General features: G+C 42.2%; 1 protein-coding gene across 9 annotated transcripts in view; it reads right to left on the minus strand.

The window, feature by feature from the left end:
- Window positions 1-16,568, minus strand: part of Sntg2 (syntrophin, gamma 2) — a 198,911-nt gene that overhangs the window by 126,982 nt on the left and 55,361 nt on the right. For 5 of the 9 annotated variants that reach the window (XR_872414.1, XR_003950053.1, NM_001324521.1 and 2 more), the window contains exons 2-4: window positions 11,073-11,210; window positions 5,864-5,920; window positions 5,709-5,766 (exon numbers count right to left, since the gene is read on the minus strand). Coding sequence is in view for 5 of the 9 variants with exons in the window: in NM_172951.3 (NP_766539.2) it covers window positions 5,709-5,766; window positions 5,864-5,920; window positions 11,073-11,210 (253 nt within the window). In the remaining 4 variants the exon portion in view is untranslated. The remainder of the gene's footprint in view (window positions 1-5,708; window positions 5,767-5,863; window positions 5,921-11,072; window positions 11,211-16,568) is intronic. The other 4 variants (NR_136915.1, NM_001324519.1, XM_017315072.1 and 1 more) reach the window with 2 other exon arrangements.

The following is a 16,568-nucleotide window of genomic DNA, read 5'->3' on the forward strand; positions in this document are numbered from 1 at the left end:
CATTTCTCTTTTTTCAAATGTTCATGATAAGGAAAAACTCAAACCTTTAGGAAATGTGTGCACATGAAGAAATATAAAGATGTTTGAGGTAAGTAACTATCTTAATTACTTTTCTGTTGCAGTAATAAGAGAATATGACCAAGGTAACTTATAGAAGAAATATTTAACCTGGGGATCATAGTTCCAAAATGAAAGAGTCTAAGACCACAATAGTGATTAGTATGACATCAGGCAGCAGGCAGGCATGGTGCTGAAGCAGGAGCTGAGAGCTTACATCTGATCAATAGTCACAAGGCAGAGAGAGCTAAGTGGGACTAGCATGGGATTTTGAAGCCTCGAAGTTGGTCCTTAGTGATGTGCTTCCTTCAACAAGGCCACGCTTCCTATTCCTCCTTAAATAGTTCTACTAACTGTGGACCAAGCATTTAAATATATGACCACACGGGGCCATTCTGATTCAAACCACCAATGATCTAGTTAATTAATTTGAGGTAGTCAATAAAATTCTGTATTCAGTTAAATAACTAATAATCGGAATAATCTACATGTGAGTAATTCTGGACGTAAACCTAAGGTTATCTGAAATGCTGTTCTAAACCTCTTCTCTATCGATGCTACAAGATATGATTAAGTTAAATATCACTCAACCTTACAAAACAGTAACCCAGAAAAAGAGTAATACAAAGGATGTCCAGGAGTAAATGAAAAGGAAGCAGAAATATTAACTATATCAACAGCAGTGTTGTAAGGGGGTTGTTCTAACTGCACAGAGTTGTATGAGACTGCACAGTTCAGTGAAGCCAGAAACCGGGGATGGGCATGGAGACAAGGGCTTGTCACAGTTGCTGATGTTCATCCTTGGAAACTCTTCCAGGTGTCTATGCTTCAGTGTCCCCATCTAAAATATGGGGGTGACCCCGAGCAGGACCTCATGGGGTCTTTAGAAGCCCCTTGATGAGGTATGGAACATGGAAGTGCCTGCTTGAATTTTAAGGTTTTTATTTGAAATAGACCCACATATAACTATTGTGTTTTCCTCTCTTTTTATAATGTATTCTATAGAAGCAGGTTAGTTTTCCCACTACTCTCAATATCAATGCCAATGTTTATCATAGAGTGAATGCTAAGAGAAAAAGGAAGAGAGGGAAGGAAGAAGAAGAAAGGGAGAGATGAATGGAGCAAGGGCTGTAATTATGCTAGTCATGGATGTTTTGCCTATTTGATGGAGTTTTTAATTACCAAATGAATCAGTTACAGACATGTACAAATTTGATTTGACATAGGTGAGAAATCAAAGGAACTACGTTTTGTGATGAAGTTTTAATGCTCTTAAATTATTTTCAAGGTTCCTTTAATAAAATATGTGATGATAAATCTTTCCCTCATGATGTCAAAAATCACACCATATATTACTTGGGATTTGGGGAAAGAGATGCTCAGAGTAGCATCTGCTCTGTGGACAGTCTCAGGGTCATCTGGTCCCCTAGCCACAGGATGTCCAGACCTGTAAGTCTCCAGGCCTCTGAGATCATAGTGGGGCCTGGGTTGCCCTCATTTGAACCCTAGGGTAGGTTCTAAGAAGGTGGTCTAAATTCTTCGACCTTATGACATTCATGTAAGGTATAATCAGGATCTGCAATTGTGCTACACACTCAGTAGCTTGCCTCTAGGATTCATGTTCCATGCAGAGGAGATGAGAAAGATAGCCTCCTAAAGGATGGGAGAGCCAGAGCCGAGTCCACAGCATTCTTTCCTTCTCGACACCTGTGTTCTCTTTCAGCCACATTCTCAGCATCATCTCTATCCATGTGTCCTTAGAGAGTTGCCTTGGTCCCATCAATTCAAGTTAAACCCTTCCTTATCTGATTGTCCATCTCCGCTGTTGCCCTGTGGACCTAAGCATTATACTCCTCTGGACAGCTCATGCAATGGACATGGGATACTGACTTCCTGCCCTTTCCTTCACCTGACTTCACAGGGCCAGTTAAGTCACTTTATTAAAGTAATTGTCACTCACCTGTTTCAGAGTCAGCACAGGGTGCTCACTCTCTGTATTCCTGCTACCCTGGTTCCCTCTCAGCAGCCTAACACTGCATCTACAAAGGGCATCTGGACCCTGATCATTTGTTCTCAAGCACAGCAGAGCACTGCGCATCATTTGCCTGGGTAACCTTAGCCTGCATGTGATGTTCTTACTGCTGTGTCTGCATGTACTCTCCATACAGCAGCTGCATGTTTTTAAAGTGCAAAACAAACTTTACCCTTTCACTTTTCAAGAGATTTCATGTGGCACCTCTTAATCATTAAAACAAAACCATTACTTACACAGTAAATTAATTTTAAAATATCTTGTTTTCTTACTCTCTCATGCCATGTGGTTCCTGTTCTCTGAATGTACATGGCAGGTGAATTCATTGCCATTGCTTCCAGCTGTGTACAAGTCCTGCAGCAGACAACTTCAGCTTCTGCACTAATGCCTCAGAGAGCTATTTGTTGAACAACATTGGACAAATTCTTGAAAATATAAGAGAACTCCTGATTTCATATTCTTCTTTGATCCAGCAGGTTATTTCAACCTTGTTCCCAAGAGCAAGACAGAAGAAACAGCCCAAGAGGCATCTGCAGTTAGAGAGTGAGAACTGGAGAATGCTCTTAGTCTGTAGGCCTTCCTTCTAGGGATGCTGAAACACCTATTCAAGTCAGGATGGGCATCCTGCAGCATGCTGGGATATAGGCAGCTTCTCTTGGAATAAGCAGGTATTCCCAGCCTCTATGTCTCATTCTGATTTCTAGTTTTCCTACCCAACTCCCAGCCGGTCTGAAGACTCCATACTTCATTGAATGATAGTGTATACTTTGCATGTCCACATCTGTGTGAGAATCACAGGCACTGTCTCTCCTGTCTGGGAATAGCTAAGCATCTGATGCCTTCATATATTAGTGATTAGTGTACCTACTGCTGTGAGGCCAATCCTCCAGTGCTCTTGCATCATTGGGCATTAAGTACCATACTCTCTACCACCTTCTTCATGTGGAGGGCATAACCCTCTGTCAGCCTCACATAGAGATCCAGGGTGAGGCAGCACTCCTTTGCCTATGACCTTGAGTCTGTCTCATACATTAACATATGAACAAGTGAGAATAAATCCTAACCCTAACTGCATCCAAAACACTCATCTTTCCTTTAGACATATATAAAATACTACAGGATGTCAGAAATAGAAGATAAAGAAAATGACATGAGGGAATGTGTCTTTGAGACACTCCATCAAAGCCCTGAGAAGATCCTGTAGGAAAGGGCCCAGGGCAGGATAACATGGTCAACAGATTCTCAGATTTGGATGTTTGCAGCAATGGTGGCTGTCAGATAGAAAGAGGCATGTGAGGTGACACCACTTTCATGTCAAGCCTGGCTAGACTGGAGGAGTTAAGTAAGGGGCCTCCAGAGAGCTGAAGAAAAGGGTTCTCTTACTAAGAGCACTGTGCCAGTGTGCCACACTCTAGACAGCTAGGTCCTGTGCCCTCTGACCACACACACCCAATCATGGTAACCAAGCAACAGGGATTCAAAAAACCTCTTGTAGGCCCCTCTTTTCAAAACCACAGCTTCAATTCCACTTTTCAGTTATCTCAGGCAGTCTCCTGCACCAAGATTTTCTTTCTCAATTGAGCATAAAATTCTCCACGGACTTTTATCTGATGCTTAGTCTAACTCCTTTTTGAGGCATTTCCTATCCACAAGTAAAAGAATGCACCATTGAAAAAGAACTGATAATGTTTACAAAGATTACCTATATAGAGAGAAATGCACACGAGCAATCTTCCTTCAATTATTAATCAGCCAAGCAGATGGTTGACAGGGGCGCAGAAGTAATTAAACAGCTAACACACAAGAGAATTGATTTATTCCTCGCTTATAGAATTTTACTTTCAATGCGCCAGAGCCTACACTTCTGCAAAGCGTGTCAGCTCCACAATTACATTTGATAAACAACACAGATTCCGCAGTCCAATTTAACCATAGCATTTGTTTCTAAATGCTTTTAAAAATCTCAAAAAGAATGATTATTTGATTCTGTGTAACTCTTTTGCTTTCCTGCTTGCCAAGGTTAGAACTCAGCTCATATTTTCTGATCAAATGAAATTTCTTGGTGCCACCAAGGGGGCGGGGGAAATATATGCATACTAATATGTGTGCTTCCATTTTTTTCTATCCTGACCCACAGGTGGTATCTTCCATCCTCCTGCCTCCGGGGATTGCAGAAAGCTGCATTCTTAGGCTTACTGGCTCTCAGTTCTAATTAGATATCCTATCTGCTATAAGCAGGGCTTATCACCTTGTTCAGAAACAGGCAAAGTGTATCCCCTCATTGACTCCTAAATGTCCTAGGGTGAGGACAAATTTTCATGTAGATTCTAGTTTTATAATGAACCATTTGAACTCATCTCCTTCCCCAAAAAATGTGCTTAAAGGTATCAGAGGGCTCCATAGTGCCTCTGAAAATTCACCTCTTGTTTGAACTGTCTGTGCAACAATTCCATGCCATCTGTGATCTCTGTCAGCAGGTTGAAGGGGTCTATGACACAGACTTCCTGAAACCTCTGCCATTAAAGAACTCCACCTACATTCTCCTGTGCAGTCCAGACCAAAGCTAATTGTATCGGATCAAGTTGGGTTCTTGGTCTCTTACAGTCAGGTGAAATGAATGAGGAGGTTTTAAAAGACACTTCAAGTTTATTGTCCTCTCCATGCCCTATACCCTTTGTTTCCAACAGGAACAGAATCAGGAGCATGGGAGTCTATGATGGCTGGCCAGCCTTAGCTTTGGTCTCAGTTTGAGATGTGTGAGCTCACAAAACTGACCACCTGTGCAGGTGTCCTGATTTACATCCTTTTCAAATTGAGACATGTTAACTCCCAGATGACCTGTCTGCAGGGGATCTCCATATTAGCTCCAGCACACCAGTCCCTAGGGATAGAGCTCCCCAGGCAGAGGGCTGGTTTGGGATGACAAAGCTGGAGGAAGGACAGAGGAAACTGTTATGAGAAGCTAAAGGCAGCATGTCCAGTAACAAAGTCATTTTGACATCAAATAAATACACTGGTTTGCTGAAAATTACATGTCCCTTAAGGAAGCCCCACTCTCACCTTTTCCTGTGTGATGCTATCCTTTAACCATTAGTTCATTGTTACTAATCAAGGCTGGTACCCCTGTGATGGGCTGATGTGATACTTAATGCCATGATGCCCATGTATCTTGGTTCCAAGCAGTGGATTTTCACCTCCCTTCTGGGTTACTCTTGGGCATGTCTAGAGCTCTACAATGGGTATGTTATCTTCATGCCTATTAGCTCTTACTGGAGATGCCAGTGGACACTATGGGCTTTCAACCTACATTAAAGTACCCTTAGCTTTAAACCAACTGTAAGAAACTCATTCCCCAGACCTGTAGTAGTCGTAAGTGCTCTCTGTAGAACTGAGCATATCACATAGTAGATTGTCTCTTATGGGCTAGCAGGGTCAACATAAAAGAGCAGCCAGCAGGGATCAGATGACTAAACATATCTTCTGAAAAGACACACAGCTATAGCAATGAAGTGTAGCTTATAGAATGCAGCCAGATACATGTGTGCTAATTTCTAATACCTAAAAAGCCATTTTCTTACACTGATTACAATTTCATGCCTATCACTGGAACCAGTCTTACCTGCTTGGTCTTTGAATATTTTAGATATGACGACGGGGACCCCATGCTCTGCTCCTCCCTAGAATACAGAGATGTGAGAAGAATATAGTTATGAGGTCTGCCACTGAGGGCTTTGGGAATTGAGGGGCAGAGATGGCAAGAAAACGAACTCATACCTTGATACTTAGGCCCAGGCCACCCACAGGTTGTCTGCGAAGTGTAACAGTTCTGTGCTTTAAAAAATTTTAGGAAAAAAATAAGTTTAGGTCACAATGCAGTATCAGAGAACAAGCAAAAAGAATGCACATATAACTTCCCAATTAAAACTTAAGCAATTCTTAATATGAACTTCTAGTCTGGCATTCTCCAACCTCTGCAGTAGCAGTACCATGGCCAACCTTCAACCAGTGGTCTGCTTATGAGAAAACAAGGTTCCTGGGAAAACCAGGTCTTGTTGAGGCTATCACTGGAACTCTTCAGAAAATGACTACAGAGCAGGTTGGCTTGTTGCCTTACCCTCGTTATTACTGTGACAACAGAGACCCATGGGGACAATGCCCATGTCCATTCTCCAAGTGGGGAAGCTGACTCCCTTGTGAAATTGTTCTCCTAACACTCGCCCCAGAAGGGAGCTCCCCAGCACAGACCTCTGCAGTTTAGTCCAACTGAGGCCATCAGGATGCATCCCAGAAGAACCATTTTCTTTTCATGCCCCAAATACAGGTGGCTGGTAACCTTTAAATCAATATGTTAATACTAGCTAAAAATATAACACACTTATAATCAGCAATACTCAAAATCTTATCTCTTACCTATAAAATTATGGTCATTCATTTTGCCATGGTCTAAACTGTGTTGGAAAGGACAGGTGAGATGTCTGGAGTACAATAACAAGCAGAGAAAATATTTCTTTTCCTATAGTACTTTATAGGAACCATAAAAATCACACTTTAGCAGAAAAGAAATAACATTTAGACTAAAGGGCTCCAAAGATGTTTAAAAGCAAGGACAAAGGCTGAAGGACAGGGAAGGACACCTGGGGACCCTGCTTTGTCCTGGGATTTGGGTACCACAATAACACAGCAAGCTGGTAGGAAAAGCTGCTGTGGCTTTTTTGGCAGGTGTGATGTCCTCTACAGCATCCCACATCTGCCTGTAAATATAGTCTTAGGAAGGTTTATGTCTGTTATAAGATGGCTAAGTTCTAGCTGGATATGGTGGCACACATCCTAAGAGAGCTTCCCAGAACAGCAGGACACAGAAGCTTGAATCCATTACTCCTCACACAGTTGATGCCTTAAATACATGGTAAACTCAAAATAAAGAAACCAAAAAAATTCAGACTAAACACATGTCACAGGATCTACAAAGGAAAGCCCTGCATAACATCATAACCGGCAGTATTATATTTTTTGCAAAGATCGAATATCTAAGCAATGAACTCTTAGAGCACACAGGGAAAGGACTACATTTTAGAAACCTTAGTGTAAGAATGGTCATTTTCATTTTCCTAATCGAGCCTACATTCAAGTGAACCTGGCTCTCATCCCAGACACATTGTCAGTACTTATCTGAGAAGCCAAAAGTGCTGTCAGCCACGCTGCAGCAAGAGAGAGCAGCCACACAGTTTTAAATCACATTCATCACAGCATTAATTACAACATTCAGGATCACAAAGCAAGCTGAGTGTCTAAGGATAAATGAATGGACCACAGTGGAATACCAGCTAACCTTGAACAGGAGGGGAAGCTACTCATCTGTGACAACATGCATGAACCACGGAGTATTAGTCATATGTTGAGACAGTTCAGGCACAGAAGAAAAATAAGTCATGATCTCATGTATATGGCAGGTACCTGGGTTATAAGATGCAGATGTAGCAATATTGGTCCGAGGCACAAAGTGTGAGATAAAAGACAGGTAATATATAAATAGGTGTGGTGGCACATGTCTGAAATTCTAGCACCTAGAAGGTATAGGCAGGAAGATTAGGAATTTATGTCCATCCATTGGTTACATGGGGGAGTTTGAGCCCAGCTGGAGCCACAGGGAGACATTGTCTCAATAAAATACAAACCAAAAGGGCTAAGTTCTGGAGCTTTGACTACAAAATGTGTGGATGACAGTTCACAATGCTGTATTATACACTTGAAGCTTACTAGGAGAGCAGATGTTATACTCCAGTACCAGTAAGACCTCCACACACATGCAGGGACATACATGCAAGCATACATATGCATACACATACAATATAAACACACAAGATAATATATATCAGCTTAGTTAAAGCAATCATTTCACAAAATATATGTGAGTCAAATCAGTACAATGGACATCTACATATATGAGGTTTTATTTGTAATTTATATCTTTTTAATAAATCTGATAACACAAAACTTGTTGTAATAATGGATCATCCCCTATTAGGGAAAAAGTCTTAGTTAGGGATTGTGTTGTGATAAAATACCATGATCAAAATTAACTCAGGGAGGAAAGTGTTTATTTTAGCTGCAGTTCCAACATCACAGTTCATCATCCAGGGAAGTCAGGGTTTGGACTCAGGCCAGGACGCACAGACCTGAAAACAAGTTTGAAATCATAACAAAACTTAGTTTGGAAGTTAAGAAGTGAGGGTCATGGAAGGTAAGAAATAATACTACAGGAAAGCATCTTCTAGCACTTCAAAGCCACCTTTGTACTTACTGAAAAGATGTATAAAGTACAAGAATTACCTATGTTGTAGAAGACAGCTGTCTTAACACATTAATAACCAGCAGGAAATGCCACGGCCTGAGTGCCAGTTAATTGCTAGGAGAGGGCAGGGCTAAAATCCGAGTGCAATCTCTTCTAAAGGGCATTTCACACTACATTGTGGGAGGGGAATGAAACACAGTTGGAGAATTCACTGAAGTGCCCCCACGGAATACATCCACTTCCAGGGGGAAGGTATTGACACATTTCATCATCCCTTCTGGGTCTATTCCTCTGATGAGTGAGGGAGGGCCTGTGTGTGCACAGAGAGAAATGCACATTTGTCATGGAATGTCCAGACTGCCCACTGCCAGTGGTCAATCACATGACACATGAGCCTCATTTGACTCCTTATGCAGCTCTGGGCACTATAGCCTTGACTCCAACCAAGGTTCTTTTGGTCAATATGGAAGGGAATAAAAAAAAATCAGCCATTTTTATTTGAATATTTTAAATAGATTCCCTTCACAAGTTTATAGGGCAAACTTATTAGCTTTATAGAAGATTAGAACAACATGTTTAGTAAGCTTGAAAATAGTAAGTGTATTGTTACACACAAATACGCAACTTTATAGCTCACAGAAAATATACCTTTTCTGGGTTAGACATAGAATGTTCACAGAAATGCTCATAAATTATGGTACAAAGGCAACCTCAATAAATTCTGAAGGATCAACATCATGGAAAGGTTTTTGACCAAAAATACAATGAAGCTACAGAAGCTGGGAGCATTGGACACGCAAACTGTATATGTCCCAGTACAGGGGAATGCCAGGGCAAAAAAAAAAAATGGGAACGAGTGGGTAGGAAAGTGGGGGGGGGGAGGGTATGGGGGACTTTTGGGATAGCATTGGAAATGTTATTGAGGAAAATATGTAATAAAAAATAAATAATAAAAAAAGAAGCTGGGAGCAAGGATTTTGGATGGTCTTTTCACAAAGAAATGATGAAGATGAAGGGTAGCTTAAGCATCCTAAGCTGGTCAGTGCACAGCATTGAAAGAAGCATCCCATGGTGCCCATGAAGCTATACAGTTGTAACTTGTCAAGCCTCCTCCCCCCCAACCAAAGGCTCAAGTCTGGAAAATGAAAACAACCAGCTGGAAAGGTATAGGAAACACTTAAGAGAGGGAAGTAATAACTCTACAGGAAGATTAAGTAAGTCGTGAATTACGGCAAAGAAAACTCAGAAGCAAAGATGAATATAGGTACATCTTTGGAAAAGGTTAGTAAGGTAGATTAACTACTGGTGAGACCAAACAAAATGATGGGATAAAACCAAAACCAGACAAGAAATTAAAATGGCAGACAGAACAAATTTAAAAACTATTAAAACAATACTCCGAAGATCTACTATGAAACACTAATACAATGGAAAGCATAGATGAACTGGAGACCTCTGCAAAAATGAGAAACTCTAACATTGTCAAAAAGTAAGCAGAGCATCCAGATCGCCCACAGAGAGTAAAGAAGCTGAGATCCCAGCCTGTCCTTCCCTCAGCCCCGGGTCCCTGGGATTACAACTGAGTCCTGTAAAGCATGGGGGGAATATCCTTCACTTCAGAGAAGCTTTGTGAAAAAAAAATCTAGAAATACTGATTCATTTACTGGAATAAATTTAATTATCACTCTAATGGCAGAAAAAGTTATATGTGCATTTTACTTACAAATATAATTAAAAACAATCACAGATAAAACATTAGCTAATTCACTCCAGAAGGTTATTAAATATAATCATTGTTGGGGATAGGGATGGCTCAGTGGTGAAAAACTCTTTCTGCTCTTACAGAGCACCCAGATTTCACTCCCAGCCCCCGTGTGGCTGCTCACAACTGCTTACAACTCCAGTTCCAGGAGATCTGATGCTCTCTGCCACTCCTGCTGTGGGCTGTTGCATGTTTGTGGCTCAAGAGCAATCATAATCCAATCTCCTCTAAATGACTAGTTCCACCAAACTTTGATGGCCAAGCTATGTGAAGAACTCTTCATTCCAAACCATATGGTGGTTAACTAAAAGCCAGAGCCACTTTTTTGTTCTTTTGGACTTTTGGATATCCTTGCTCTGTGCATCTTACTATCTTTGAACTTGCTATGCAGTCCAGGCTAGCCTCTAACGAACAGAGATATATGACTATTTCTGCCTCCAAAGTGCTGGGATTAAAGAAATGTGATACCAATTTTTAAAATCCATTCCCAGCCAGAGGTGTCCATGCTAAGCAATGTGCAGAAATAGGTAGATCCACTGGGCTCACTGGCCAGTGTAGACAAAATGAGGTGTTCTGGGTTTGGTAAGAAATCCTATCTCATGAAACAAGGAAAAAAACCCAGGAGGACCTGATGTCAACCTCTGGCCTCCACACACTCATATGTGTACACTATACATATACACATATACACATGTTTCTACCAAACCTCCTCCACTCCCACATACAGTTAATAAAAAGTGGAGGATTGAGGTAGAAACACAAAAATAATATTTAATTTTGTAATGTACTCAGCTGGTACTTGTAGACAAGTAAACTGCAACATGCAAATTTCCCAAGGATCCTTCATGAGCAGTAAGTTATGAAAACCTTCCCTGAAACTCCTGGACCTGGATTGGTGTGAGCCATGCCCTGGAAGCAGGAGCACTTACATTAGCACCAGGAGGAGCTCCCCCGATGCAGACGACATCTTGCTTTTGAATAGTCAGCACCTCTTTTGTCAGCTTCAGGCGGACGTCATAGGCATTTTCCAACCCCTCGTCATACAACAAGGCCAGAGCTGTTTTGGTCTGTGGATACAGAGTGAAGATGTAAGCAAGTAAGTACACGAGCCGTCAGCCATGACAGATGATAGGTGCCTCCTTTCTTACTACCTGCTAACCTGTGCACATACATTTCTCTTCATGTATGGTAGAAACTCAACTGATTGACAGATATTTCTTGGACATATCTCTCTGTAAAGCTCCATTTTCTTGGTACCCTCCAAATGCTGTTTGGTTTTTTTCCTGACTTCATGAGCCACACTTCCACATCCTCAGGCCAGAGGGGATGGTTAATCCTTGTTCCCATTTGCAGCAGGTATTCAGGGTAGCAGGGCCACCTCAACAGCTCCAGATGGGAAACTGCAGGACATTGAGAGTCCTTCAGGGTCAGCACCCAGAGCAATGACAACAGAAGTGGAAAGAACCTGTCCAGCAGCTGCAGCCCATCACACAGGGGCTGCCACCAAGAAAAGCCACACCAGGCAACTGCCTTCTGAGGAAAGGGCTCATGCTAATGGGGACAAGTAGGGCACTCAGCTGACATGAAAAGGCACAGAACCAATTCAGGTAATGTCAATATGTCAAGCACACAGTGACATTAGAAATTAATTTTTAACAAATTCTTTGACCCAAGTAGCTTGTACCAGTGAGTTGTCCTGATTAGGACAACCACTGGGCACAGAGACTCCAGGAGTTGAAACAAATGGAATTCAGAGGAGGAGAGAAGAGTTATCTAAGATGAAGGACAAAGAAAGGGTGCTAGCCCTTCAACATGTGAATATGACATTCTAAGTATACATTCTGTGATGCTTAATCTCTGTGGCTAACTTGGCTAGATGGAGAGATGCCTAGGAGAATACAAACGGACTGTAGTGCCCCTGAGGGAGCTTCTAGAGACAACTAGGTTAGACCATCTCCAAATTGGGCAGTGGTTTCATTCATTGATGGATCCAGAAGTTAGACTACTGGGGACATGGGACTGTGGAAGGCGCCCTCACTGGAGAAAGTGGTTCCCTGAGGGTATGCCTTTGAAAGGAACATTTTGTCCTGTCCATTTCCTGTTCTTTCTCTGCTTTCTGATGACAGGATATCATCCACATGCTACAGCTCCCAAGATGCTCCATTCCCCAAAATGCTCCAATTCATCATGGCATGAAGCAACAGCACTGTCATATAGTGGTGACTCAGTGTAATCCTCCTGCCTTGTGAGTGTTTTCATAATTTTTTTCACAGCTACCAAGAAACTGAGGAATACACATTTAAATATTATATGCCATCCATTTAAAAGTTTGCCAAGGAGATTGAGCAGAACTCAATAAAGACCTGAAATGGGCCGTCTGCTGCCTTCCTTTTCCATCTGAACCAGGTAACGCCAGTAAAACCAGCTCCTTGGATGTTAAAAAAAATTTAAAAGTCGGGGACAAAACCAATTTGGAGATAATTAAGCTTTCTAAGTCAAAACTATAATTTCATTCTAATCACTTTTTCCTACGAAAACATCCACTTATACCTAACTACAATTAGCTTGCCAGAGATAATTGTATGCTTTGACATAAATATGATGCAGCATCCAGGGAATGTGGCGTGTGCTCCTTACTGCACCTCTGCAGACACTGCCCACTCTCCTCAGAGAACACACCAGTGTGGTCTAGATGCAAAGTAATGAGGAGACTGTAGCTGGCACCAAATCCAGGCAGGGTGGAGAAGGAATCTGCTTTCTTCCTGCCCCATTCCAACCCAGGACTCTTACCACTGTACCATGGAAGCCAGCAACTAATCTTGTAACTAGATAACCCCGGACCTTTCCCTTCACTAGTGCCCCCAAATAAAAGTTACCTTAATCTGCTTCTTTGAAGTAAACTTAGGTTTTTCTCATTCAGGAACAAAGAATTAAAAACCTAATAAAAACAAACCCCTATCCCTCCCATGGCTTTCCATCGTTGGGTAGACAGTGTCATTGTCCAGGGTCTATGTTCTCTATATGGAAACATACCTAACCCTCTGTAGCCATAGGCCCCAGTGTTGTTCTGAGCATTTAACTACACCTTAGTGCCACCTATGCCCCCAAAGGAGTTCTTCATTGTGACCAAGGGAGCCTGGTAAATGCTGATCCACATGGCCTCATTCTTTTGAAAAATACAAATTGACCCAGGAGTCTCCACCCCACAGGAAAAGCAACATTCTGCACTGCTCTGTGGACCTTGGTCTCCTCCAGTCCATATTTGTTCCCACTTCAGCCGTTCAGTTATCCTGGGGGCTACCAACATTGCAGTCCTATGCCCACCTGCTCTTCACTAGTCCCATTCAGCCCTACTTTCACTTCCTGATGGGTCAGCACCTAAGGTGACACCATCACATGTTATATCCCTGAGTCTTGCTTCCCTTCTCTACTCTGCTTCCTTGAGCCCTGCAGAAAGTGAGTTCCCCATTCCAGGAGGACCCTATTTACTCTGTGTAAGGTTCCTGCTGCTGAAATCATTATTGCCTAGGACAGAGAAATGCTCTTCTCCCTAGTGAGATCAAGGAAGAAAATCTCTCTCCTTCTCTTCTTCTTCCCTCTTTCTCTCACTCCTGAATCCATGCCTCATCTCCCTCTGTGTGTATACAGTCTAGTGTACTAGGTTAGCCTGACTTAAAAGCCAAAATACATATGCAACCTTTCTATGCCAAATTACCATATATAACAATGTGAATATACATCAGACAATAAGTTAATATATATAGTCATAGGATGTATAGTCAGGGCAGAAAATGAACAGTCTGTTAAATTGATTAAAAGGACAGGAAATGCAAGTCCCAAAAGATCTGACAAATTAACTTCCTAGAAGTTAGCAATAAATGATCACAGATAACAGAATAAAGTCACATTTATGTGTACATGCAAGCTTGTGTGTTAAGATACACGAACTTTACCAAGACAGGTGTTTTAGAAACAGTAGTCTAGATAAATGTAGATACCTTTTAAGTTTTAAGCACTCATTGTTTGCTATTGCCTATTTAAATCAGCAGGGCTCGAGTTCAGCCTACCCCGTGGAAGTTGATTCCCTTTCAAGTACTTTTACGGTAGGCCTCTATAAATGTAGAGAACGTATACACATTACAGATTTCTTATTTACTTATGCCTCTGCGCATATCTCTTATGGATGCATCTGTCACGATAGCACCAGAAGCATTTAGTAATTCAGACAGAGAACATGGCTGTCTCGAACATCCATGATTAAAAGAAGCACACACAGCCTTTCCATGGTTCAGGTATGGAAATGGGCACAAGGTACAAGATGAATCTCCTGATTCATTCAGAACCGAGTATGTCTTCAATGCACTGCTGCCATTAAGTGCATTAAATAATGCATATCAGATGCTGAGAGAAACTTGAAATCAAACAGTTGCTGAAACACAGAAAGGAGAAGAAACTCAACTGGTCACCATCTCAGGCTCTGCAGGGTGGGGAGGGGGAGACAACATTTTAGTTTAGACATCATTTTGGAAGCATAAGCCTGAGGCAACTCAGGTGACACACTGTTTCAGAGAATTCTAATGCCCTAGTCACATCCACACAGTTAAGAAAGCTCTTCAGAAGTCAAGACCTTGTGGTCTTGCCAATGGTGAGGCCAGCCCAGTGAATGAGCTGATGCCTAACAATGTGTATATCTCCAGGGCAACACCTGAGCCACTGTTTATTCTGTTACTCTTCATGTTTTGATATTTCTGAGTACCAGGCACTTGAACTTGGCATTTCTGTCCTAGGTAACATAGGCTTGAGCAACCCCTTTTGCAGGTGCAAGGACTGCAGTCTGCCAACTGTGCAGTAGCCATGAAACGGTCCATCCAGATCCTGGGATTTGTTCTCTGGAGCTCCCATTAATGTTCGCAGCATAGTTACCACCAGATATCAACAAAGCATCGAAGCACAAACCCAAAGTATCTGGCTGGTTCACTCTGTGAACCTGAACAACAGCACTACAGGTCCACTCAGTACCTACATCCTGACAGATTTCAGCCTTATAGCCAAATTGCAACTGTGGAGAGGGGTGGAACTTTTACAGTGTTTAAAAGGATCTCCTCATTCTACCTCAATATAACCAGAAAGCAATGCTCTATCTGAGTCTAAGAATCCAGCAGTGATCAAGAGAGAAGGGGCTTCAGGTGGGTGCACAGGCTCCATGCGTCTACTGAAGTTGCTACATCCACTAACAAAGTGCCCGAGAGTGCTGTGCCTCTGGCAAGTGTGCTTCGTAGCCATTTGACACCTGTAAGCCAGTGCTACTCTTCACCAATGATAGTGCCATTTCTATCAACAACTGGACAGTGAGAGAAGATCAACCCCGAGGAACAGATTCTAACAAAGACACAACACGTTCCTCGCCTGTTTCATCGCCCCAGGCTGTACAGGCCCAGCCAAGCCACAGTCCCTTTTCAGGGAAAAGTCTGAAGAAACCTGTAACTCTCAGCCTGCAGCTGGCTGGTCGCCATTTTCCCCATCAGCTCCTGTGGCAGCTTTTCCTATTCCATGGCCATTGCCACTGCTTTAGAGCAGGACTCAGAATAAAGAGTTCTGTTGCCCATATCTTGGACATTTTGGAGAATGTAAATTAGAAGATGTGATAATGATTTCTCAGCTACTTCAATACTTCATCTGTTGCATGTAGATTTAAAAGCATGGTACCACCTTGCCCAGGAGCTGCTATGCTATGCTATCAGCTTCTCCCTATGTTCTACCCAGCATAGTTCTGGGATCCATCACAACCAGCCCTAACACAGATTCGTTTTGAATCCGCGGATGAAAGACACACATTCAGCCTTGTTACTTTAACTTGCTTGCTTTGTTACTTTAACTTGCTTGCTTGCTTGCAATTGCTGGATGAAAATACCTCCCACCTGGAAATGTGGGCCCTTACCAACTTATCTGTTTTTCCTCCTGGCCCAAACATAGTGGCTTGTTCCAATTAGCTCCTGCCAAACATCTTTGGCAACTTGTCCATAGTGGAGGCAACAGGTCCTAGCTTCCCCCCAAGTCTTACATGGTTGTTGTGTCCCCTTTGCTCCAAAGCATTGCAAAAAAAAGCCCTCTCTCTTTCCTTACATCTCCTTTTCCTCTTGGGACCCAGAAGTCACACCTGTACCTTCTACTCAGCAATTGGCTCCCAGCCTTCTTTACTAAAAAATTCAAGAACCAATTAGGGAACTAGACCTTACTATCAGACATCTCATATACTGTGGTGCCTGCTTGCTGTGAACTGAAGTTTCTGGGGACGAGCCACATTTATATTAAAGACTACTAAGCTAACTGGCTGATCAGAACTTAGTGATTGTGAGGAGTCTGGATGTTGCAAACCCAGAGCCAAATCATCCAAATCATCAGGCCCCTTAATAGGCATCATGGTC

Source organism: Mus musculus, chromosome 12 (assembly GCF_000001635.26).
Source record: "Mus musculus strain C57BL/6J chromosome 12, GRCm38.p6 C57BL/6J".
In the NCBI taxonomy this organism is placed as follows: domain Eukaryota; kingdom Metazoa; phylum Chordata; class Mammalia; order Rodentia; family Muridae; genus Mus; species Mus musculus.